This window comes from Capra hircus, chromosome 22 (assembly GCF_001704415.2).
Source record: "Capra hircus breed San Clemente chromosome 22, ASM170441v1, whole genome shotgun sequence".
NCBI lineage: Eukaryota > Metazoa > Chordata > Mammalia > Artiodactyla > Bovidae > Capra > Capra hircus.
The window spans coordinates 16,605,603-16,630,884 of record NC_030829.1 but is presented as its reverse complement, the minus strand read 5'-3'; the positions used below and the strand labels follow the sequence as shown (position 1 = coordinate 16,630,884).

The window sequence follows — 25,282 nt, the reverse complement described above, 5'->3', positions numbered from 1 at the left end:
GCCCCCCTGCATTGGGAGCAGAGAGTCTTAGCCACTGGACCGCCAGGGAATTCCCAGGGGTGCTTTTCACTGCGGTTACGAATCTGGTGTCTCCGTGAGAAGACAAAATGCCTGAGAACAGAAAAAAGCAGACTTGAGAAAGCAACCAAGTCTGGATGGTATCATTTGAGGCCCCGGCTCCAGCTACACTGAAGTAACTGACCACTGGACATTTTAGTTTTTGAACCAATTTACATTCATTAAGAAAAAAAGAAAACTGCTTAACCCAGATTGAGTTCTGTCAGTTTCCACTGCAAGATTCCTCACACAGTCACCCCCCATGTCTCCCACATATAGCCACGCCCATCAGGCGCCTCAGACCCCACAGGGGAACCGCACTGGCTTCTGCCTCTGAGCACAGGTCTACCTGCTGTCCTCCAATCCAAGTCATCATCATTTTTCCGAGCTGTGTTTTGCCACTGACTGTCCATCTCTAGTCTTCCATGCAAGGTGCCTTTCATACCACCATTATCAGTAAGTAGCCATTTCAGGTTGCCCTAAATGGTTTTGGGTGCTAAGTCCAGGTTGATGGTAAAGCTCACCCAGAAGGCTGATCCAAATCAAACTCCAAGAAGCAGACATAATAAGCAGTGCTCCCTGAACTTGTGTGCTGGTTCTGAAAAGACCCTGCCAAGACAAACTTGGCTTTTCCCTTTGACTTGCTGGTGCCAAGGACATACACCCACCATGATGGGTGAGAACAGTCTCACACATTTTACCCACCCAACTTACCCCAGAGGTCTGTGCCCATGTCTGTTACTCTGGAGGGCAGCGTCAGAGCATCCATCAGATTCTCAAAGAGGTACTGTGACCCAACGAATGATTAGGAACAATTTCTCATGTGTCTCTCTTATGAGTTCCTGAGGACAAGAGTCCCATATTTTCCATTTTAGACTCTCCAGCACTGGTCCACAATACACATTCATAACTGTTGGCAGAAGGCTGTGAGTGACCCACAGAGGTAATGTTTTTACAGGCAAAGACAAGAAAACAGAATGATTTAATTTGTAGAGTCGAGCTGTTTGTTCTTGATTACAACATTCAACACGTAGATTACATTCACCTCTTGGTACCGAAAAGGCCCTCTGCCACCTTCCTGGGACAGTTAATCCAGACAGAATTCTTCCTGGGCAACCCTTACCTCTGTGTCGGCCAGCAATCGCCCTCTCTCCCTCCTTACAGCCATATGTAAGCTCTCTCTCATCCAGAATAACTTGGACACGGGGTCTTTTGTTCAGTGGAGTAGCCATGGATAGAACAGCTCTACTGATTCGACAATGGGTTTAATATATCATGAATATCAGATGAAGAGCTCACACTATTTAACTGCTGAAGTCTGCGAGGATCCCAAAGGCATTTGAGAATCTGGCAGTGTCTCAGGGTCACCAATTTTTACTTGATAGTATTAAAACAGAGAGAAGGTTTGCTAAGTCTGTCCTGACCCTGGGTATTTACTCTGAAAAAGAGCTTGAGTAAGGTTTTGACACATTTGCTTTTCATATCATTTGCAGGCACAAAATGAACAACACAGTTTCATTTTGTCTATCCATTGGTCCTAAATTTTCAACAATGAAAATGTATTATTTGTGAAAGGGAAGCTTACTAACAAAAAATTAAAGGTGAAATGCCGGGTGGATAGATTCCAAGAAAACAAGAGTTTACTGAGGTTTAAATGTCAGAATGACTGCACGTAATAATTAGGTTTAATTAACAATGCTTTTTCCATAGACTGAATTTTTGCTGTTTTTTAATATTATCACTAGCTTGAGTGTCCCCCCTTTCTCTTACTTTTATTACTAGAGTCACCAGAAGGAACATTTAAAATATTAAAAAAATAGCTGTTTCTGGGCAAGTCACCCAGCATACACTCCTCATGTTTCCTCTGGGTTCAAACAAGACGGGGAGCCTGCCTCAGATAAGAACAATCCTTGCTGCACCCCCGCCAGCTCAGGCACCCCCTTTTCATTCCAAGAGGCTCCAGCTCAAATCAAAGTTATAAGGTTAAGCGCGACTCCGAGTTCCAGACACAGCTAGCCCCTGCTTGGTCTTCAAAAAATAGAGGTCTGTAATTCCTTTTTGAACATGCCTTCGAAATGGAGGTCTTTGGCCATGAGCTCCTCTTCGACGTCATCCAGTGCCCATTGGTGATCCGTCAGTTCCAGAGCTTCCCACTCTGTCTGCAAAGGAAGAGAAACATGGGGGCAGGAAGGGAAGGGCTGTTATAGGAGCAGTGCTGATGTGCTCCGGCCTGGAGCGGGATCGAGCTCTGCACACGTGACCCTCACTCAGGCCTATGAGGCAGCTCCTGCGGCGCCCTCACCCTCCCGCGCCCCTAAGTTACAGACAAGCGACTAGGCTAAGAAAGAAACAATCTGTTCAGGTCTCTGGAGCTGGCAACTCACTACATTTCCCAAGTATTCTATTAATGTCGACTACTTTTGCCTTTAATTGGTAGGTCTTTAAAAAAATGCTCTACGCAACTTAATGTGCAATATAAATGTTAGCTCACAGGTATGGGTTTTAAAAAATAATAAGTTACACAACCCATCCCTTCAATGTGTGCAACTCAGTGGCTTTTAGTATATTCATAAGGATGTGCAACCATCACTACCATGTAGCTCCAGAACACTTCTGTCATGGCAAACACACTCTGTATCAAACAGCAGACACTCCCATTATCCCTCCCCCAAGCCCTGGCAACTACTACTTCATTTGCTGAATCTTGTCATCTTTTCTGGATGCAGTATGTGGCCTTTTGTCACTGGTTTCTTTCACTTAACATTAAAAAAACTTTTATTTTGTTGACGTATACTTGATCTACAGTATGGTCTTGGTTTCTGCCACACTGCAAAGTGATTCAGTTATACATATACATTTAGTTTTCTTTCATCCTTTTCCATTAAGAGTTACTGCAGGGTATTGGTTATAGTTCCCTTCTCTCAGCATGTTTTTAAGGCTCCTCTCTGTTGTGGCATGATTCAGCACTTCATTCTTTTTTATGGCTAATATTCCACTGCATACATTCCATTGTCTAGACACTGCATTATCTGTTCATCAGATGATGGAGATTTGGATTGTTTCTAGTTTTCACTATTATCAGTAGTATTCTGAACATTCTTGTACTCAGTTTTTGTGTGAAAATATGTTTTCAGTTCTCTTGAGTGTTTGAGAGTAGAATTGCTGGGTCATACGATAAGTGTGTTTAATTTTTTGAAGAAAGGCTAACAACTGCGTTCCAAAGCAGCTGGACAATCACCAGCATGTACGAGGGTTCCAATGTCTCTACATCCTCGTCAACACTCGTTATTGTCCATCTTTTTTATTATAACCATATGAGTGAGTGTGAATTGATATCTCACTGAAGTTTTGATTTGCAAAACCCCCGATGACTATTGATGTTGGGTATCTTTTCATGTGCTTAGCTTACTGCATATCTGCGTCTTCTTTGGAGAAGTGAGTATTCATATCCTTTGCCAACTTTTTACTGGATCATGTTTTTATTGTCGAGTTCTAAGAGTTCTTTATTCTGAATCCTGGACCCTTACCAGATATATGATTTTCAGATGCTTTCTCCAATTCTATGGGTTGGCGTTTCACTTTGTTAATAGTGTCTTATGAAGCACAGTTTTCATTTTGACAAAGTTCCACTTAGCTATTTTTCCTTTTGTTGCTTATACTTTTGACATCATATCCAAGAAATCACTGCCTAATCTAAGGTCACAAACATTTACACCTATGTTTTCTTTTACGAGCGTTCTAGTTTTAGCTCTCATATTTAGGTCTTTGACCCATTTAAAAACTTTTATTCAAAACGTTTTTTATTGTGGTAAATATTAATATACATATGACACAAAATCTGCCATTTGTAACCACTGTTAAGTATACAATTTGGTGGCAGTTTTTAGGTTCACAATGTTGTGTAACCATCACCACTAACTTTTTCTAAATTTTTCATCCCCTGAAACAGAAACTCTGTACACAATAAACAGCAAAACTATTCTTTCCCTCACTGAACTTTTTTGGCACCTTTCTCAAAAATCATTTGATCTACATATATGAGTTTTATTTCTGAACTCTCAATTCTTTAACAACAAAACTTTTTTTATTTATTGGCTGCACTGCACAGCATATGGGATCTTAGTCCCCTGGTCAGGGATCAAACCTGCGCCTCCTCCACTGGAAGCACAGAGAGTCTTAACCACTGGACCGTCAGGGAAGGCCCTGCTGAATGAAGTATCAGTTCTGTTCCACTGATCTGCGTGTCTGTCCATACGCAGTCCCACACAGTCTTGATTACTATAGCTCAGAAGTAGGTTTTCAGATCAGGAAGTCTTGAGCCTTCCAACTCTGTTCTTATTCAACACTGTTTCGCCTATTCTGAAGCCCTTTCACTTCCGTATTATCTTCTGGATCAGACTGCCAATTTGCGCAAGAAAAGCTGGTGGCATTTTGAGTCTGTAGATCAACAGATCAAGGAGTACTGCCATCTTGATAACAGTAAGTCAAAATAATATGTACATGGATATATTTGCATTTATTTAGGGCTTCTTTAGTTTCTTTCAGCAATATTTCACAGTTTTCATGGTACAAATCTTGCTGTTTTGTTAAATTTATTCTTATCCTTTTTGATACTATTATAAATGGAATGATTTTCTTAATTTCTGTTTTTCAGATTCTTTATTACCAGTGTGTAGAGCTATGACTCATTTCTGAAAACCTGGCTGAATGTATTACATGTAATAGCTTTTTTGTGGATTCCTTTTAGGATATTCTATATAAAAGACCACATTACTTGCAAACAAAGACAGTTTTACTTCTAAAACTTTTTTTTTTAAATTTTGGCTGCACTGTGTCTTCACTGCGACCCATGGGCCGCTCTAGTTGCAGCATGTGGGCTTAGCTGCCCTGTGGGATCCTAGTTCCCTAACCAGGGATCGAACCCAAGTCCCCTGCACTGGAAGGCAGATTCCTAACCACTGGACCACCAGGAAGGTCCCTACTTCTTCCTTTCTAATCTAGATGCTTTTTATTTCTTTTTCTCGCCTAACTGCCCTGGCTAGAACATCTAGAATAATGTTGAATAGAAGTGGTCATAGTGGACATCTTTTGTCTTGTTCTACCCTTAGGGGCAAAGCTTCCAGTATAAATATGCTAACTGTGGGTCTTTCATAGGTATCTTTCATCAAGATGAGCACATTCCTCTCTATTTCTAGTTTTCATCATGAAAAATTAGTGAGATTTTGCTGTGTAAAATTTTATTGGATTTTACAAATTCAAGAATCATTGTGTGAAAGGCTCAAATAATTTAAGATTTTTTTGGGGGGGGCAAGCCACATGGCCTGTGGGATCTTAGGTCCTCCACCAGGGATTGAACCTGGGTCCCCGGCAGTTAAAAGAGTGTGGAGTTCTAACCACTAGACTGCCAAGGTATCCCAATTTAGATTTTACTGAATGAAATTTATATTAGGGTCCAAAAAAATTCAAAATATTCCAAATGTCTACCTGGCATCTCTGATTGGGCTATTTTTATAACTTCATTTACACTATGGATTAAATTGAGTGAGCATTTAAAAACCACCAAAAGTACCAAGAATCTCTAACTTACTTATCAGATGATTCTGTCTCTGGAATAAGAGACATGTAAATGAAAACACATTTTTGCTGAACTTAAAATGATGGAACCATAGATATACCACACTCACTTAAGGGAATTCATCTTTAAAAGTAACTCTGGTAACACCTCTGAGCTTCAGTGAAGCTGGGGAGAGAAGTGAGTGTACCTTAAAAGCTTTGTTGGTGTCTGCGGGCATGGCCATGGCTGCGCCAGTCATCTGCTCCTGCATCATCCGTGACTGGTCAGCAGCTGCAGAGTAAGACACACCCCAGTGAGTGCCAGGGCACAGCAGGCACCCAGGACCCCCAGGGAAGAATGATTCTCACACAGCACTTACAGATGCTTGGCAGTGGGTTAGAGGACCATGGGACAGTTCACTGACTGGCCTTGTCACACACTTTGCGAAAGTCCCTTTACCTCTTGCAAAAAATGGATGTGATAACAGCAGGAGAAAGAAGATTAACTAAAAGCTCTAAACTTTATTTCAAATTTAAATAACAGGAGCAATAGCTATGAGTTACTGAGCAACACCAACATGCCAGGTACTTCACTAAGTGCTCCATGTATCTACCTTATCTACTCCTCACAACAAACCCAGAAGTCAGCTATTAAGGTCCCTATTTTACAGGTAGGCAAACAGAGGACTGGTGTGGTTCAGTAACTTGCCCAGGGTCCCAGCTATTTAAGTAAGAGAGCCAGGACTGGTACTGGTCTCTAGTCAATGGGCGAACTGATCAAGCCAGCCTTCTCTCAGCTTCAGGCTTACATTGCTGGTGCTGGATCCCTCATAGGAGGGTATCAGACTCTGCATAACTAAATACTGTCCCCATGATTAATGAGGAGAATTCAGATCTTCAGTCTGACCTTGGGATGTTTAAGACTCTTTCAGAGTACCTCAGATACTTAGGAATAAGTTTAGGGAATGAAGCACTATATTTCACTCTGTTCAATACAGCACAGCCTGCATAATCACTCTGGCCCTGATATGAACGACTCAGCTATTGAAGTAACTGCCTCTTACCATTATCTTGGCCCAAAATCAGAGAGTAGATGCTTCGAAGCCCAAAGACGTTGAGGAAATACCAGGATGCAGAACTCACCCTAGGAAGCAAAAGTTAAATAATGCAGGTAGTTATTTCAGAATAAACTAGTTTATACATTTCTCCCACCCAAAGTTGTTCAGAGTATGTAAAAGGAATCTCCTGGGGTCAGCCAATAGTCATCCAGAGCACAGCCAAAGAAGAAACACACGTTGTGAAGGCCATGTTACAAATATTAATAGTTATAGCTCTCTGCAGGCGAACAGCTGAGCTTTGTGGACAGACTTGGGTCAAACCTCGATCCTTCCACTCACTTCAGAGATGTTGCCATGAGGGTAAAATGAGGTAATATATGGAGGTTAACGGCTCCTTCTTTGGCATTCAGTAGCAGGAACTGAACTCACACCTGGCGGGCTTCATTTTATCAGGGAATACAAGTTTTGTTTAATTATCCTGCTTACATAGTGGGTTTTCAAACCATTTATTATTTGTAATTATGACAACAACACACACTTGTTATTGATGTGTATAATACATGCAAATAATACTGAAGTATGTAAGATATAAATTCAAAGAGGCTGCCTGTCCTGAATCCCATTTTCTAAAGAAACCACAAGTGTCAGCAGGCTTCATGTTGAAGACTGTAGTGATTGGAAAAGCCATTTCAAGTTTTGAACTATATCCTACAGTTCTCCTTAGGTTAGGTTTCCCACCTTGCCCCAGTGAAGTTAATATGCTTGCATATAATAAAAAACTAAAACGAGTGTCAGAAATGATACAGAGGGAAAGGACCCACACTTTATTCTAATACTTGGGTCACACTTATCTGTACATAATCCTTCAGATTGGTAAGCTAGTTCATGTGTGGTTCCAGGCTCCTTTGTCTACACAAGCATGTCAGAAACGTACTTGTCCAGGTGCTGAGAAAAGATAAAACAGCTTTTCCCCTCCCCATGAAGTTTGTGTTTAGCCCACAGGAGACTGGAAGGTCCAAGCTGAACAGTCGTGCTACTTGTAGTAAGTTTAGGTTTCCTCCTCTGGGGGAAGCGTGCACGGCCAAGACTCCCAGCGCCGGGTCTATCGTGTCCCTCCCAAACAACCACAGGCTGCTCCAACTGGGGAGTCGAGTCAGTCATGACCAGCAGTGGTGACCCCCACTGCCCATTCTCCTCTTCCTACTGTCTGGCTATTTTATTTTATTCTAGCCTACTCAATTTTATTTTGGCTCCGCTGGGTCTTTGTTGTGGTGTGCTGGCCTAGTTGCCCTGCCGCACATGGGAACCTAGTTCCCTGACAAGGGACTGAACCCGTGACCCCTGCATTGGAAGGTGGACTCTTAATCACTGGACCACTAAGGAAGTCCCTGTCTGGTTTCCTTAGATGCTAGTCTCTGGGAAGCCAGACAAAATAACCTTGGACAGACCACATAAAGAAGCACTACTGTGTTCCAGAGGCTGCAGCAATGTCCTAAGAGCTCTTCATACTTGGGGTTTTATTACTCGGATATAAAAAACAGAACAGTAAATAAGACAGACGTGCTGGATTTGGACAGACTTGGGGTCAAATCTCAATGGCTCCACTTCATAGGGTTGCTACGAGAATAAAGTAATATATGGAATGTATCTAGCACAGTGACTGGTACCAGTGAAAAGAATTAATGTTGTTTTTGGAAGTAATGTATTTTGAAACAAAAAATACCAACATCCACTTCCATAAGCTCCAGGGCATTTCTTATTAAAAAGTCTGCTTTGGTCAGAGTTCTTGTCTTTAACTTTTTTGGGGTGGACACATCTACTTTTTTGAGCTCCTGAGACCCAAGAAGCTAGGGGAAAGAGCTTGATACATTCTCTCCTTTTGCAAGAAAACTCATGTAAAAGTTACCATAATCTGTGGCATTCTGAGTGGAGTTTCAGTGGGAAAAACTCAAAAAACCTATTCCAGTGAAGCAGGCAAACTGGAAATCCTGTTGTTTAAGAGATCCCTGTTTTAGATTTTGGTTGGTGTTTTTACTCAACAGAAGAAAGTCCTTACCAGGAGGCATCTAACGTAAGTAGTTCAATTCCTTGCTGTAGCATAGGCTTAAAACGGAGGGTCAGTGGAAATGGGACCTTGGCTGCAGAAAAGAAAGAAAAAGTTCAGAACCATGCCCAGCTTCCTCTGGAAAACAGTGTAATAAGTGTGATGCACAGATTTCCCTGAGGAGATGGGAACTCTGTACCATACAGTGTTTAGAAACTTATTTCCACAAAGAGGCTTATGCCACTTTCTGAAGAATTAACACTCAAAAGTCACTCTATTCTAGTTCTTTGAACAACACCAGATTCTCTAGTGCTTAAGAAGTAGGGGCTCAAACTGAGCTGTGCCCATCTGTTAAACCCAAAGTGGAATATATATGCACAAAGAACTACATTACTGAGACACCAAGTTCATTCAAATCAAAGCGGCTCACAAACAAATTGACAAACAACTGACCCCAACACCTCAAAAATGAAGTCAAGACAGAAACAGGCTTCCCGTCCTCCTACTCACTAGGACACAGAACTAGATTTGGGGATACAAATTAGTAAGCCGCTCGCTCGAGTCCCTTAGTAAAAGAGCATCCCTGTCATGACTGCATGGACGCTTTGGTAAGAGCCGTGGAACTAGAGCATGATTGGTTTTTTTGTTCAAGAGCTGTTACCAGTTTCCACTCGAGAACACAGGACCCGGGACAGTACTCTGTCAGCAGCACCTGGATTTCTGAGTAGGGTCATGGGAAAGGGTCAAAGATGAAGCAAACCTGAAGTCTTCTAAGTCTGTAACTTACTTGTGACAAAGCCTGAAAACGTCATGTTGATCCATCCACCAATAAGAATCATAGGCAGGACGTTGGTGACGTTGCCTTTCATCATGTCTGTGAGCATGGTGGGATCTAAGACAGAAAAACAAGCAACCAAGAGCTGTTACCATAAGGCAAGGATTTATTCCTTGCTTTCTGTAACTCTTTAATTTACTTGATAAAATTAACACAAGTAATACAAGTTCACTGTAAAAAATTCAAACAACATAGAAACACAGGATGTGGACAGTTCCTCTGCCTACTGTCTAAACACTTTTAACTGCTGTCTATTCTTCTATCTTTATATGTCAATATAAACATACATATATACCTATACATGTATATACACACAATGGTTTCTTTCTGTATATATACATGAAGGGATACTATGCTTACTATTCTGCTTTCTAATTAAAAACATTAACATATTGTGATATAGTATGTTTCCATATTGGTGTATATGGCTCATTATTTTTAATGTCTGCACAGGCGTCCACTGTGGTCACACTCATCACTTCTGGCTAGATCTATAGATTATTGGCCAAAAAAAAAAAAAAAGTTGCGAACAACTGCCTTGTACACAAATCTGCAAATTTGTGTGTTTCTGTGAGAGAAACTCTTAGAATTTCTCGGTCAAGGGATTTGACCATTTAAAACTGACTTTCAACAACAGTAAGAGGACTTCACTTTCCATGTCCTTGACAGTAGCAGCTTTGGTCAAGCTTTTCAATCTTGTCTAATTTAATGGGTTAAAAAGGACACCATGTTTTCATTTGCATTCCACTGATTTTGTGATGTCAAGTATCTTTCCATATACTTATTGGTCTTTTGTTTCTTGTAGGTTTGCTAAAAGACTTATTATTTAAATCAATTCCAGTACCTTCTGTCTGGGATTATGATACTGGTTATCTAACCTAAAGTAATAGGTACTGAAATAAATGGATAAGTAAAACCAAATAATAGATTACTTTCGTTTTAAAGATGCTGTGTTTTTCACTTGACTGGGATCAGAGGAAGCAAGAACTCTGTTAGAGGAAAACCTGTAGAGGGCAAGCAAGCAGTCACGTCTGACAAAGAAATGAATCACCGAGGGAAGCATTTAGGCAGAATCTGGGGGTCATCTGCCAGCAACAGGACTGCACTGGGTGGGACCTGGGACTGAAATGCCTTCCAGCTGTGCCCCTCAGAGCCCTGGGTCCCGAGGAACAGCAAAGGGGAGACACCTGGGGATAATGGCCCTATTCCCCGACCCCTTAGCCAAGAGGTCTTGCTTTTAATTCCACTTTATACCCTGGAGTTCCCAAGGTATAAAATTTATTTGAAAAAGAGAATCCCCCCTTTTGTAGTCCCTGTATCCGATGATCCCTGAATTCCCTCAGATTACTGTCTTATACTATTTAAATTTCAGATAAAAGGACATCCTCCCTGCTTATCCCACCATCATGTTAAAAATCTTCCTTAAAGATAAGAGAGGGGAATAAACATACCAGTCATAGGAGAAGGCGGCACAACCTTCCTTTTAGTTTTTTTGAAAAATCCATCCTCTGGGTTGTTGAAGTAATACTTTCGTGTCAGGAAAGACTAGTAGAAAAAAGAACTTTTTAAGTCTTAAAACTGTGACATAGAACATTGTCAAATTATTCCCCCGAGGTTTAGTCAGAAGGCCCTTGGAATATGCTATCACACTCAGAGCTGGCAGCCTACTTGGCAGCCGATCTGACACTTTAGCTGAGCCACGTTTGAAAACAATTTCCCAAGAAGAGCAAGGTCATGATGACAGCAAACACTGCTAGGCCACAGCTTAATTACTGACTTGCCTGCCTTCAGCTCTCCCTGAAGAGTCCCCTTATAAAACATTCAGCTATCTACTGTCCTCACAGTGAATCGTGGAGCTTGTAATAAAAGATAAATGAGTACCTGTTTGGGAATGTATTTTCCATTTTCCCTGAGGACTCTGCTTCGAATTAGGACTTGACTGAAGGGGAAAAAAAAAACAAACAAACCAAGACAATGAGATTTTTAAAAGTGAAACTCTAGAAGAAAATGAGAGAATAAAGTAGAAAACCTATTTAAACACAAGAGAAGGCCTATTTGGCAATAGCTCTGTGCGGAAACTTTTCAAAATACCAGTGTCCTTAAAACCAACAGGACATACTTAACCCAATACTCAGCTTTCCACAAGTTTTCAGGAGTGACTCTTTCTGAACAAAGATTTCTGAGGAAGGCACATTTGGGACATTACGCTTTTTGTTACTTTATAATGAGCTAAGGAGGAACTTTTCTCTGAGTAAAAACAGTAGCAGTTGGATGCTACTCAAAAGACCTGGGGGCAGAAGGGAGGAAGGGTGAGGATAAAAGAAGGAAGTTTAAAAACAAAGCAAAACCAGAGAAATGATTACAGGGCTTGACAGGGTTGTTACCTGACAGACAACAAATACAAATTCTACTCAGGGTGCAGATGTTGGTAAGCTCTCAGTAGATACTCACTGAATTAACAAATGAAGTTATCTGGTGATATTTGAACATAGTTGATCCTTACAGATAACAAAGCGTACCAAGTGGGCAGTGTTAGAACAAACGTCAGACAGAAGAGATGAAAATGCTAATTTTTCTAGGTTTTCAAAAGTTGTTTTCATGAGGGGAGGAAAAAAACCTCCTTAATGGAAATCCTTCTTGAAAACTGAAACAAAACAAAATGCTGTAGACACAAGCCTGAAGAGTTGAGAGGTGATATGTTCCATTCCCTGGGAGCTAGACTAAAGCTATTCATAATGTGGTCTGTGTCTCAATGCTGGTCTGTGGTGAGGTGAGAACAGACACTGAGACTAAAGGCTTAGAAACTTTTATAGTAATCTGACATTGTCCAAACATCCAAATATGTGATCAAAAAATTTTTACCAAAGCACCAGTCTGTGACAGACTGAACATTCAAAAACCTAAACTGGTCCTTTACCTCGGACAGTTTTAAGCAGCACTGGGCCTAGAATAATGAGTAAAACTTTAAGCTCTGGAGTTGGACAGATGGGTTCAAATATGGGCTCTGCCACTTGTTAACTATGTGATCCTGGGTGAGTCCCCTTAAATTTCCTACGCCTCCATTCATACTGTACACAATAACAGGCTTATTCTCATTGAACAAATACTTCTCGAGCTTCTGGGTGCCATGTTAGGTGACATGAACAACAGTGATCCAAAAGCAAGAATCTTGGACTTCCCTGGGGGTCTGGTGGTTAAGAATCTGCTCTCCTACTGCAGGAGGCATGGGCTGGATCCCTCCTCAGGGATCCTGCCTGCTGTGGCCAAAAAAAAAGGGCAAATATCCCAAGAAGGTTAAAGTCTAGTAGGGGAGAAAAACAGTAATCAAATAACCACAGGAATAAATGTCAAATCCATCTGTTATATACCAGGAAAGAGAGACAGATAATCTGAGTGTGTTAACAGGGGGATGTGACTGAGCCTAAGAAGTCAAGGTCTTGGAGAAAGCTTTCCTGAGGGGGTATGATTAAGCTGAAATCTTAAGGACAGGTAGAGAAAACCTTGGCAAAGAGCTGGAGCATGGGCAAAAGCCCTGAGGCAGCAGTAAGCACTGCTATCTCTGAGGACCAGGGGAAACGCCATGTGGCTGGAAGAAAGAGGACTACAGAAACATGGTGAGACAAGGCTTGAGAGCTTGGCGAGAGCTAGACTATGTAAGAGAGGCTCCGCGCTATTTTTAAAAAATTGTGGTGAAAAACATTAACATAAAATTTACCATCGTAACCACATTTAAGCACACAGTTCAGTAGCGTTGAGCATATTCACACTGTTGTGAAACAGATCTCCGGAACTTTTTCATCCTGCAAACCTGAAACTCTGTTCTCATTGCACAATAACATCCCCATTCCCCATCTCCCAGCCCCTAGTAACCGCCATTCTACTTTGTGTTCCTGTGAATTTGACTATTTTAGATACTTCATATAAGTGGAATCATACAGATATTACCTTTCTGTATCTGGTCTCTTTAGTTTAGCCTCATATTCTTAAGGTTCATCTGTGTTGTAACCATGTGACATGATTCCTTTCTTCTTAAGGGTTCCACTGTATTGTAATCTTTTATCTTAAAAGCAAAAGGAGGAAGGAAAGGAAACCCCTGTTGGTGGGTCAGTAAATTGGTACAATCTTTATGAAAAACAATACGGAGGTTCTTCAAAAAAATAAAAATAGAATCACACTATATATACATCTATATATATATGTATATATATGTATTCAACCCTGTGTTCATTGCAGTATTAGTCACAATAGGCAGATATAGAAACAACCCGAGAACTTCCCCAGTGGTCCAGCGGTTAAGAATCTGTCTGCCAGTACAGGGGACATGGGTTCGATCCCTGGTCCAGGAAGATTCCACATGCCATGGGGAACTAAGCCTGTGCAGCACAGCTGCTGAAATCCATGAGCTCTAGAGCCCAAGTGCCGCAACTCCCGAGGCCCGAGTGCTCTGGAGCCGGTGCCCTGCAACAAGAGCAGCCACAGCAAGGAGGAGCCCACGCATCACAACTCAACAGCAGCCCTCACTCTCTGCACACAGAGAGAGTCTGCACACAGCAAAGAACACCCAGCACAACCCCAAATAAACAATGATTTTAAAAAATCCTGAAAGGATGAAGACAACATGATATATGGGTAGACACACAGACCGGAATATTAATTCAGCCATGAAAAAGAAGGAAATCCATTCACTTGCAACGACGTGGACAAACCATGAATACATTATACAAAATAAAATGAGGCAGACCCAAAAGGACAAATACTGTATGATTCCACTTAATGAAGTACCTAGAGATAAAGTAGAATGGTGGGTCTCAGGAGTTGGGAGAGAAGGAAATGAATTATTATTTAATAGGCTCAGAGTTTCTGCTAGGGCTCAGGAAAATATTGTGGAAGTGTACAGTGGTGGCAGCTGCACAAGGTGAATGTACTTAATGGCACTGAATTGCACGCTTAAATAAAACAGTCAAAGTGGGGCTTCCCTGGTGTCTCAGTGGTAAAGAACCTGCCTGCCAATGCAGGAGACATGGGTTCAGTCTGGTTGGGGAAGATCCCACACGCTGCAGAGCAACTAAACCTGTGTGCCACAACTACTGGCCCACGTAGAGCCAGTCTTCCGCAACAAGAGAGGCTACCACAGACCTGCTACCTGCGGACCGCAAGTAGAGAGTAGCTGTTTGCTGCAACTAGAGAAAAGCCCGTGCAATAATGAAGACCAGCACAGCCAAAATAAATAAAATTAAATTTTAAAAAGAGAAAAAAAGAAAGTGGAAAATTTTATATGTATTTAACCACAGTTTTTTAAAGAGCAAAAAGCAAATATTAAAGGATTTTAAGCTCAATTCTTCACATATGTCACTTAAGGTGATTACCACTATACTTAGCATACTCTGTGCACTAAAATAATAGTATTTCCTATTTTCCCTTTGCATGTTTTATCACTTGGACTAAAACTCCCTGAGAGTAGGGTCTTGTCATATTTTGTACCTCCTAGCATACAGAACAGTGCAGGGCACATGGTAAGTCGTCAAAAAAACTTTGTTTACTATAGAGAATTCAGGACTTCCACAGGCTGAACAGAAATTCAGATAGTTGTCTATTCTGCTGAGCAATTTTGCAGAAGTGAGGTTGAGAATCATGTGAGGCATTTAAACCCTGAAATAAGGCCAACTTAAATTATCCTATATATTTTAAATACTCAGTTTCTCTTAAGGTCTGCGAATTCTACAAGAATTTTTGAATTTTGTATTTTTTTCTATTAGTATCTAAAACTAAGTCCCTGCTCGACGAAGCACAACGAAACTGGTGATAAAGGTAAAGCTTATCTTCTGCAGTTGTAATTTGCAAGTGAAAAACATTTTCCTAAAATAAAACTTGAGTTTTCAAAGTCAGTATTTTTCAAACTGGAGTTTCACATTCTTAAACATCTATTTGTTTTTCCTTTCTGAAAAGTCACTATATTCTACAAGCTTGAGAGTCACTTTTTACATTCATTCTATTCCCAAATATGGTCTAATGTTTTTTCATTTATATATTTCTTAATTTTGGTTTAACACATTTTAGAAAAATTTTAGTAACCTCTGTCTGAGGCAGCAAAACCTTAATTTATGAAACCAAATGTCCCATTTGTGATCATTTAGGCTCAAGGAAACTTATATTGTATCTAGAGGAATGTTTTACAGACATCATCTAAAATTTAGTCTCCACTCCTACTCTATGAGGCATGTCCTGTTATCATCCCCATTTCGCAGATGAACAAGTGAAACACAGGGGTAACTCAGCCAAGGAAACTCAGCTAGTGGGGGCCTGATGTAGCCGGGCAAACTGACTTTCTTGCCCAAGGTCACGAGAGAGTGAGACTGCCGGAGAGGGGAGGGCGCTTACCTGTCGGAGACTTGTTCCTGGGTGAGCTTCTTGTCGCTCTGCAGCAGGATGGACACGTAGTGGCGGATCATGCCCACGAAGAAGGTGATGATAACGATGGGCAGGACCACCCAGAGACGGATGTTGGAGTCAAGCAACAGCTCCGGCCCCGCCATCTTCACAGAGAGTAGGCTCCCGGCCGAGTGTAACCGGGTTTCTTTTCGTCGGGACACCGGGTCCTAGCTGAGGCCGCCTCTGGGCCTTCTCACCGCCCTCAGCCAGGTGAGCCCCGGGCCCTACGGCGGCGTCGTCCCTTGACTCCTGCCCCAAGCTGGGCCGCCGGGCCGCCCACTTCCGGCGCGGACGTTTCACGTCACGGCGAGGGCGCGCTACAGTGGCGTCAGCGTGGCGTCCTACCGGGCGGGAAACTCGAAGAGGAGGGCCGACGACGCCTTCTCCGCTGGTGAGTGGGGCAGCGGTCGTCGTCTCTCGAGACCTCGCGACATTACGGCCTGGTTTCTCGGTCCCAACAGAGCCTGGCCTTTCCCTCTGAGCCTCCGTGCCCTCAACCTCAGCTTCTTTAACTGTCTAGTCGCAGGATAATACCTACAGGTACCTTCCTGCGTCGTTAAAAAGACGAAGTGAGGAGAGACTTGACTCCCATCCTCGCCCCCCGCCCCTCCCCGGAGGGCCTAGTCCAGGCAGCCCTCCGGGTTTCCCCGGGTTTGAGGCTGCTGGACGGGTTAGCACGTGTTAAGGGCATGTTCCCTGAAGTCCAGAGGCCTTAGTTTTTTCCTCTGTAGGATGGTTGATAATGCTTATAAATAGTAAACGAGGCAAAGGGTAAAAAAAATGCTTAGCATGACGTTTGGTAAGTAGTAAACGGTAAATATTGTTGGAAGCCAATATTATGGGTGGTAGTTAAAGAGGCAGAGAGATCCTCAGCCGGATTGCTAAATTGGAATCCCAGCTCTGACACTGAATGTGAGAATAATGGGGGTGGGTGGGGGGGGTAGGTGGGGGTCGGTGGGGGTGTGTGTGTGTGCGCCCTCAGTGGGTCAGTCATGCCCCACTCTGCAACTGCATGGACTGGGGCCCGCTGGGCTCCTCTGTTCATGGAATTTTCCAGGCATTTATCGAATATTCTCAGAATTTTTTTTTTTTTAATGCTAGGTACCATGCTGGGCCCTAGGGATACCTGAGATAAACAACACTGGATTCCTGCTCTCAAGGAGCCCCTCAGTCTAGTGTGTCCTAAGGTTTCTTATATATACTCTGGAGCAGGAAAGCTGGAGGAGTAATCTCCTTCGGGGACAGGAGTCCAGTTTTCAAGGAAGAAGACATTTGATTGAGACTTTAAGGAGAAGGAGTAATTTCCGGGCAGATAACAGCATTTCAGTTGGAGCAGGAATCATTTTTGGTTCACAGATGTAACCCCCACACCTAGCCCAGTCCCCAACGTTGGAGTTTTGGATTAATGAGTTAAAGGAGTAGTAGATTGGGGCTAAATGGTGAAGAATCTTCAATATCAGAGAAATATGGCTTTTATTCTTCAGCAAGAAAGAAGTGATCTGGCTAAAGAAGCAACTAGGTAAACAAGTCGTGCAAGTAAGCAAGTACTGACCAGAAAGAGGAGTTGAAATTTTCTCAAGATCTGGCTTTAGATAGCATTTTGTAAAGTCTTTGGTTTTGGATAGAGCATTAATTGTTTTCTTTGAGCTAATATTTTTAATTTCTCAGAATGTATCTAGCTTCTACAGAGTAACTTATGTTCTCTGATTTGTTCTGCAAAGTAATTTAACTGAAGAAGACTGGTCAGAATGATTTCCAAAAGGAAACTGTCACTGTCAGAGGATAAAGAGAGCCTAACAGAAGACGCCTCTGGTAGGTGTCTAATCATTTGTTGCTTTATTTTTTGTAGCAAATGTGTGAGGCACTAAAAGGGATATAAAGTTCCTCCTTTCAAGTGTTGGAGTCATCAAGGCTTAGTAGATAGGATACACAGAGTCCAGTGTCAGGAGATATGGAATTTCTACCTCTAATTGCATGTATGACTTTGGGCATGCCCATAGTCTAAGAGTTTCAGTCGCCACATAAGAGGAATCTGCATTCGTAAGAACTTATCTATCATACGTCCTTTAGGTGCTGGGACACAAAGATAACTACATAGTCTGTGCTTAGTCGTCAGTTGTGTCTGACTTTTTGCAACCCCATGGACTGCCACCCACCAGGCTCCTCTGTCCTTGGGGATTCTCCAGGCAAGAATACTGTAATGAGTTGTCATGCCCTCCTTCAGGGTGTCTTCCCAACTCAGGGATTGAACCCAGGTCTCCCGCATTGCAGGCGAATTCTTTACCAACTCAGCCACCAGGGAAGCCCCAAACATCCTATTGTTGTTGTGTTATTCGCTCAGTCTTGTCCGACTCAGCGGGACCCTCATGGACTGTAGCCCACCAGGCTCCTCTGTCCATGGAGTTCTCCAGGCAAGAATACTGGAGTGGGTAGCCATTCCCTTCTCCAGGGGATCTTCCTGACCCAGGAATTGAACTTGGGTCTCCTGTGTTGCAGGCAGCTTCTTTATCATCTGAGCCACCCGGGAACCCTTTAAAAATCTAATGGTCATCTTTCCTCCCTTAAAAAAATTTATGATCTCGATAAATGCTGTGATGATGATATAGAAAGGAATAACATCATATCAAGGCAAACACACCAGAGGCAAAGAAAGAGGATAGACTCTGTCTATGAGAAGACTATGGCTGATAGTCTTCTATTAAGGCAATTCTAACATTGCTTCATTAAGGGAGAAGAGTAGATAATCATACTGAACCTTTTTGTTTATGTTTGCTTATTTTTTTAAATTACTTCTCATGGATTGAAAGTCTTGGGATGAAATCAGTCTGGACTTTGTACTCAAAGATATGACGTAGGAGAATCTGTCACATTCTTCTACCTGTGCATCCTAATCATTGGTTCTCAACTTTCTGTGTGAGTAAGGATTATTACCTGCAGAATATAAATTATTAAAAATTTAGATTCCCAGGCTCCAGCCTTGAAATTTTGATTCTGTACGTCTGGGATGTGACCTAAGAATATGCTTCCAATAAGCTTCTCAGTGATTCCAATGCAGTGATTTGTAGAGTACGTGAGAGACCCTGGCTGCTTTAGAATTTGGGTGGGAAACATTTCTGTGGTTATTTTTATTAGAGGTGGCATAATTTGAATTCTTCAAAAGAAAACTCAATAGGTGAAAATAATTCTGTTTGTTAATTGTTTTGTTTGTCTGCAAGCCATTATTGCTGACCCTTGTTAGAGAGAAAATTTCACTGCAGCATCAGTTCCAGTATAGTCTCTCAGGAACCCATCAACTATCCTAGGGTTATTGTTCTAGGGTTTACATTTTAAGCTTTTCTCTACCCTTTGTCGCATTCTTGAATTTTTTTTTCAATTTTCAGAAGCCAGGAAGCAGCCACTTTCCAAAAAAACAAAGAAATCTCATGTTCACAATGAAGTTGAAGAAAATGACAATGTCTTTGTAAAGTTTCTTAAGGCATCAGGAATTACTCTTAAAACAGGAGAAAGTCAGAACCAACTAGGTAATATTTTAATGAAAATCTTTTCTCTGGGTATAGTGAAAGGGCTCAGAACTGAATAATGGATTTTCTAGAGAGGCAGTGAAGATTAGAAATGGGAGCACCATCTGTCTGGAGACAAGGATGAAACTGAAATTACATTTTAGTTAGTGCATGTTGAGTAAAGCATGTCTGATTCTTTCTTTTTTTAAAGAAAGAATGTTATATGTAGTATTACTTTGTTTTCTTGTGAAAAAATAAATAGCAAGAGTATTTATCTGGGTCAGAATTAATTTCATGGGAAATTAATTAATTAAATTATGGGAAAATTTCTAAATAAAGCCATATAAAGCCCTACTTTGGGAGCATAGATTATCCCATTCAGTTAAGGGTATGGCATCTTTTTAAAATACTTAGTAGCTAGCCTTTACTAATGCTATTTCTGTTCTGCTGTGGGTTTATTAGGTTGGGAATACCTTTATTGGCTTCATCAGACAGGAACCTAGGTCTTAGGAAAGGGAGATTATAGTCAGAAGTGTTCAAGACACTGGGGACCAACTAGTCTTCTTTTCTCATAGCTGTGGATCAAATCGTTTTCCAAAAGAAGCTCTTTCAGACTCTGAGGAAACATCCTTCTTATCCCACAGTATGTATTTTCTCCCTAGTACTGTGGGGTGTTTTTGCCAGCAGTACTCTTCAATTGGGAATTTAAAGTCACTGGCATAAAGTTGAATGTGCTAGAATGATTTTATTTAACCCACAGCAAATGTTAAACTAAAATTTTTACTCTTGTTTGTTTTGAATGTTACCAAGATAATAGAAGAGTTTGTTAGCGGCCTGGAGTCTTACATTGAGAACCAGGACAGTTTCAGGAGCTGCCTTTTGTCTTGTGAACGTCTGCAGGATGAGGAAACCAGGTGTGGAGATGAGTCATCGAGTTGCTGAAAGTTTACATGAGTTGGATTGGGGGTGTGGGGAAGTTGGAGCCAATGCAGGTGTTTTTGGAATTTTGCTTCTGATTTATAGCTCTCTTTTTCTCAGAGTTTTAGCCTAACCTTTAAATTATTAAGTTCAGGATACTAAGAATCCAAAATGTTTTTTAAGTAACTAAGATACTAAGAATCCAAAATGTATCTGACCTCTGTGGTTACAATTTCAACTCTTTACCTCTCTGTGACTTAAGGGCTGTCTTCTCATGTGCTGTATTTCTTCTCTAAAGGATAGTTTCTCCTAAAAAATTACATATTTAACCAATTTTATGGACAAAGGATAACAAAAACAGTAACACAAAACAGAAAACAAATTTCTTTCTCTCTTTTTTTAACAGCACGGGCACATCTTACTGTAAGAGCCTCATTAAATTGCTTCTGGGGATTGACATATTACAGGTGAGGCTGTGCCACTTTGTGTGAACATCTCATGGATGTGATTTGTGGTGTATCAGTTCAGTTCAGTCGCTCAGTCGTGTCCGACTCTTCGCGAGCCCATGAGTCGCAGCATACCAGGCCTCCCTGTCCATCACCAACTCCCAGAGTTCACTCAGACTCACGTCCATCAAGTCAGTGATGCCATCCAGCCATCTCATCCTCTGTCGTCCCCTTCTCCTCCTGGCCCCAATCCCTCCCAGCATCAGAGTCTTTTCCAATGAGTCAACTCTTCGCATGAGGTGACCAAAGTACTGGAGTTTCAGCTTCAGCATCATTCCTTCCAAAGAAATCCCAGGGCTGATCTCCTTCAGAATGGACTGGTTGGTTCTCCTTGCAGTCCAAGGGACTCTCAAGAGTCTTCTCCGACACCACAGTTCAAAAGCGTCAATTCTTCGGCGCTCAGCCTTCTTCACAGTCCAACTCTCACATCCATACATGACCACAGGAAAAACCATAGCCTTGACTAGACGGACCTTAGTCGGCAAAGTACTGTCTCTGCTTTTCAATATGCTATCTAGGTTGGTCATAACTTTTCTTCCAAGGAGTAAGCGTCTTTTAATTTCATGGCTGCAATCACCATCTGCAGTGATTTTGGAGCCCAAAAAAATAAAGTCTGACACTGTTTCCATTGTTTCCCCATCTATTTCCCATGAAGTGATGGGACCAGATGCCATGATCTTCATTTTCTGAATGTTGAGCTTTAAGCCAACTTTTTCACTCTCCACTTTCACTTTCATCAAGAGGCTTTTTAGTTCAGAGCACAGGGTAGAGCAGGGGTAATAGGAGCATTTGAGTTTATAGCAGTTTCCCACAGCCCTGTTGCTGAGATGAATCTGGAGAGCAGTATCGATGGTTTGGACTGAGCTGATCAGCCTATTATATTCTGAAGTCTTGTCCGGTCAGGCTCTGCTTCCTGTTTTGTAAAGCTTCATGCTGTGTGCTCTGTATACCACGTATGTCTCTGCTATATTCACATCTGCATCATTTCCCATTTAGCTTTTATTTGCTTATTAACTAGATTTTGCCATTTTCCTCCTCTCTGTCTCTCTATTTAGTAGACAGTCTCTCCCCACTGTTAATCTTAGCATTTTCTTTTCCTTTTCATTGGAAATCTTGAATATCATTTAGTTTACTTAAGTCTATAAAAGCTCTCTTGTTCCCCTGAAGAGAAATCTTCTTTCTTGCAAACTGTTTGATAATCTGTTAAAATTTGCATGTCATAGGTTAACAGTTGTCATTATAATTAATCATATTATTGATTATCTGATCATTTTAGTATTGCCTTGATAGTCATTTTGCAATTTTTCAGAGGGTGGATTACTGACAGATTTTTGTATTCCAACAGGTTCTGTTCAAAATATAGGCAGCATTCATGTGGACATTCTTAAAAATGAACATTTCAATTATAGCAGGTTTTTGCCTCCAAGAATCTTGATGGAGAGAATTACCACTAATTGTACATTTCTTTTGTACATTTCGAGACCATCTCCTAACTCCCTGTGTCTTCTCTTTTAGCCTGCCATTATCAAAGTCTTATTTGAAAAGTTGCCAGAGTTTCTTTTTGAAAAGTAAGTGAAGTTATATATCCTAGTGTACTTATGTTTCTCTGAAAAGATTGCTCTGAAACATCTTTGGTACCTCTGAAGATCATATTTATCATGACTCCAGATTTTTAATTACTACTCAAGTTTAACTGTGGTGACTTTTTTGAAATTTTAGTAGCATGTCTTATGTATTCCTAGAAGAATGCATGATAAACTGGTGGTAGTGATTGTTTCCAAGGAGGGGAGCCAGTTGGCTGGAGTCAGATATTGTCTGAATACTATTCTTTACCTTTTCAGTTTTATACTGTATGTGTGCTGCCACTTTTTAGCAATGTATGTTAATGGTTAAGACTCCAGGCTTTCACTATCAGGGGCCCAGGTTTGATCCCTGTATGGGGACTAATATCCTGCAAGCCATGTGACATGGCCAAAAAAGACAAACAAACACTGTTTGTTTGTTTCATTAAAAAAAATAAGTTAGGAAAAAAGAGCAGCCGAATAGAAAAGTAGATAAAGATCATGAATAGATAATTCACAGAGAAGAAATACAAGAGCATTAAATGTTTTTTTAATGCTCAAGTTCATTAATACTCAAAGACAACAATTTTAAATAATATGGTTTTTTTTACTCTCAAAAGATCTCCCTTGTTGAGTGTAATGAACAAGCCAGTTCATACATTACTGGTAAACATATATAAAGCAGTGTAATCACTCTGAAGATCAGGAGGTTGTGTGTATCAAAACCTTAGATTTTGCTTTATGTTCAGCTGTACCTCCTAATTTATCCAAATGTAATAGCTCTGAATGAAAACAGTAATGAATATTATTGCTGTTTAAAATAAAAATTGTAAACAGATTTTTAAGTAAAAGGGATTGGTTAAGTAAATTAGTATAGGAATATCGTGTGGATATTAAAGATTGTAAAAAGGATCATATACCATTTAATTAAAAAAATTCAGGTTGCAAGTCATATTTACAGTTCACTCAATATTTTGTTAACAAAAAATCATACATATACATTTACATAGACATATGTATGTCAGTGATAGACATCTCTGGATGAGAGGATTCGGGTCATTTTTATTTTCTCCCTTTTAAAATGTGCTTTTTCAGTGTCTTATATGTAATAATAGTAAACTTGAAGGTTTATCTTTAAAAATTCATGCTTTGCCTGAATGGACTGCACTAGATGATTTGTGTCTGGCTAGTCTTTCTTAGTAGTTAAACTTGACTATTATAAACAAAGATTGAAAGTGTTGTCAAGAAGAGAAGCTGGAGGTAATCCAAAACTTAGACATAGGAGGCTGGGAAGAAGGCAAAGACTGTCATCTTAGGGGAAACATTACTGAGTCAACTTTTTTTCATTCATATATGGATGGTTTTTAATACTTTCACAGACATAATCTCATCTGACCTAGGTTTCTATTCCAGTAAAAAAATATTCTGCTGTTTTAGTACTTATCACATCTAGGTAATTAGTTTTTACCTTTTAAAAATAATTTCTCTTGCCCAATTTATTAATAATCTTTATTTAAAAAATTGTTTATGTATTTTAAGAGATACTCTCCAGACCTTTCTTCCCCTCTGAACCCTCCCCAGATGTAGTCACTAACAGTTCAGTGCGTCTTCTTCCAGATATCTTTCTCAACATATATGCATATGTCTTATGTTTTTTTTGTATCATCTGTGTGTCTAGCACAGCGTGCAACCCGTGGTTAAGTTTAGTAAATGTTAATTGAATGGCTGAGATGTTATATGCAGTATTAATGTTTGCTGCTGTGCAGACAGGCTTCATTCCTGATTTTTCATCCACCCTAACGTTTCAGAGTGAACAGTGATGGAATCAGCATGCCTCGACTCATCATCAATCAGCTGAAGTGGCTGGACCGAGTTGTGGATAGTAAGGTAGGCTTGGGTACTTTTTTGGTCCCTTGTCTTTAGAGAGAGTGTTTTCTACACTTAACACCAAACCTTTGGAATTTGCAGGGTGTTTTGCCTTTCTGGACAGGAAATTCATATTTTTCTATCCATTAGCTTTTTTAGCTTTCGTAGTTTGAAAATCATGGTTATTTCATCCTTTAAATGTCTTCCAAAAACAGAAATATATCTCACTGTGATGGAAGTGAAGTCTTGTCCGACTCTTTGCAACCCCATGGATAGTCCATGGAATTCTCCAGGTCAGAATACTGGAGTGGATAGCCTTTCCTTTCCCCAAGGGATCTTCCCAACCCAGGGATCAAACCCAGGTCTCCTGCATTGCAGGTGGATTCTCTACCAGCTTAGCCACCAGGGAAGCCCATAACTGTGATGACTGGGTGTGATTTATTAAATGAATTATTTGGAAGGAAGTCACGAATTTCTCAAAATACAGAGATTATTATGTTTTATTTCTCAAAAAAAGTAAGATCTGAAACCATCTTACTTCACTGCAGATGTGTTGATTTAATTACATATTGAGGAAAATTTCTTTGGGAGTTTTGTTATTAAGTACCTTGGTAAAGATGAATCTGTTTTGAGCCTTGTGCTTATTCTTCAGAGTTCTTAAAATCATTCTACTAAGTTTTGTGACATTCAAAGGCTAAATCTTTATTTGAAAGAACATGAGTTTTGTAGTCTCATCTGGGCTGGAATTTTGGGTCTGGCACTTACTAATTGAGTATCCTTGAGGAACAGATCCCTACCTTTTAAAAAAGGAAATAGAGATGTAAATATTAAGTGAAATAAAGAGATTAGATAATATACCATCCAGCCTCCTTTTTTTTTTTTAATATAGATACCATCTCATTTGTGAAAAATCTCTAGGTGATTTACTTCTGATTTTAGATTTTGAGCTTGGAT

At 40.7% G+C, this 25,282-nt stretch overlaps 2 protein-coding genes across 4 annotated transcripts in view; one reads left to right on the top strand and one right to left on the bottom strand.

Moving 5' to 3' along the window:
• EMC3 (ER membrane protein complex subunit 3) lies at positions 1,007-16,317 on the bottom strand. The gene is made up of 8 exons (XM_005695616.3): positions 15,926-16,317; positions 11,429-11,486; positions 10,999-11,092; positions 9,500-9,604; positions 8,725-8,806; positions 6,675-6,754; positions 5,820-5,902; positions 1,007-2,216 (listed from the first exon to the last, which is right to left on the bottom strand). Exons 1-8 carry the CDS (start codon positions 16,078-16,080, stop codon positions 2,088-2,090), a joined length of 786 nt encoding a protein of 261 aa, XP_005695673.1. The 5' UTR covers positions 16,081-16,317; the 3' UTR covers positions 1,007-2,087.
• FANCD2 (Fanconi anemia complementation group D2) overlaps positions 16,304-25,282 on the top strand; it is a 48,891-nt gene continuing 39,912 nt past the window's right edge. For 2 of the 3 annotated variants that reach the window (XM_018066828.1, XM_018066827.1), the window contains exons 1-8: positions 16,312-16,367; positions 17,698-17,788; positions 19,357-19,497; positions 20,052-20,119; positions 20,287-20,390; positions 20,801-20,861; positions 22,416-22,468; positions 24,271-24,349. In XM_018066828.1, coding sequence (XP_017922317.1) covers positions 17,725-17,788; positions 19,357-19,497; positions 20,052-20,119; positions 20,287-20,390; positions 20,801-20,861; positions 22,416-22,468; positions 24,271-24,349 — 570 coding nt within the window. In that variant the 5' untranslated portion in view covers positions 16,312-16,367; positions 17,698-17,724. Of the gene's footprint in view, positions 16,517-17,697; positions 17,789-19,356; positions 19,498-20,051; positions 20,120-20,286; positions 20,391-20,800; positions 20,862-22,415; positions 22,469-24,270; positions 24,350-25,282 lie in introns of all 3 variants that reach the window. The other variant, XM_005695615.3, reaches the window with a different exon arrangement.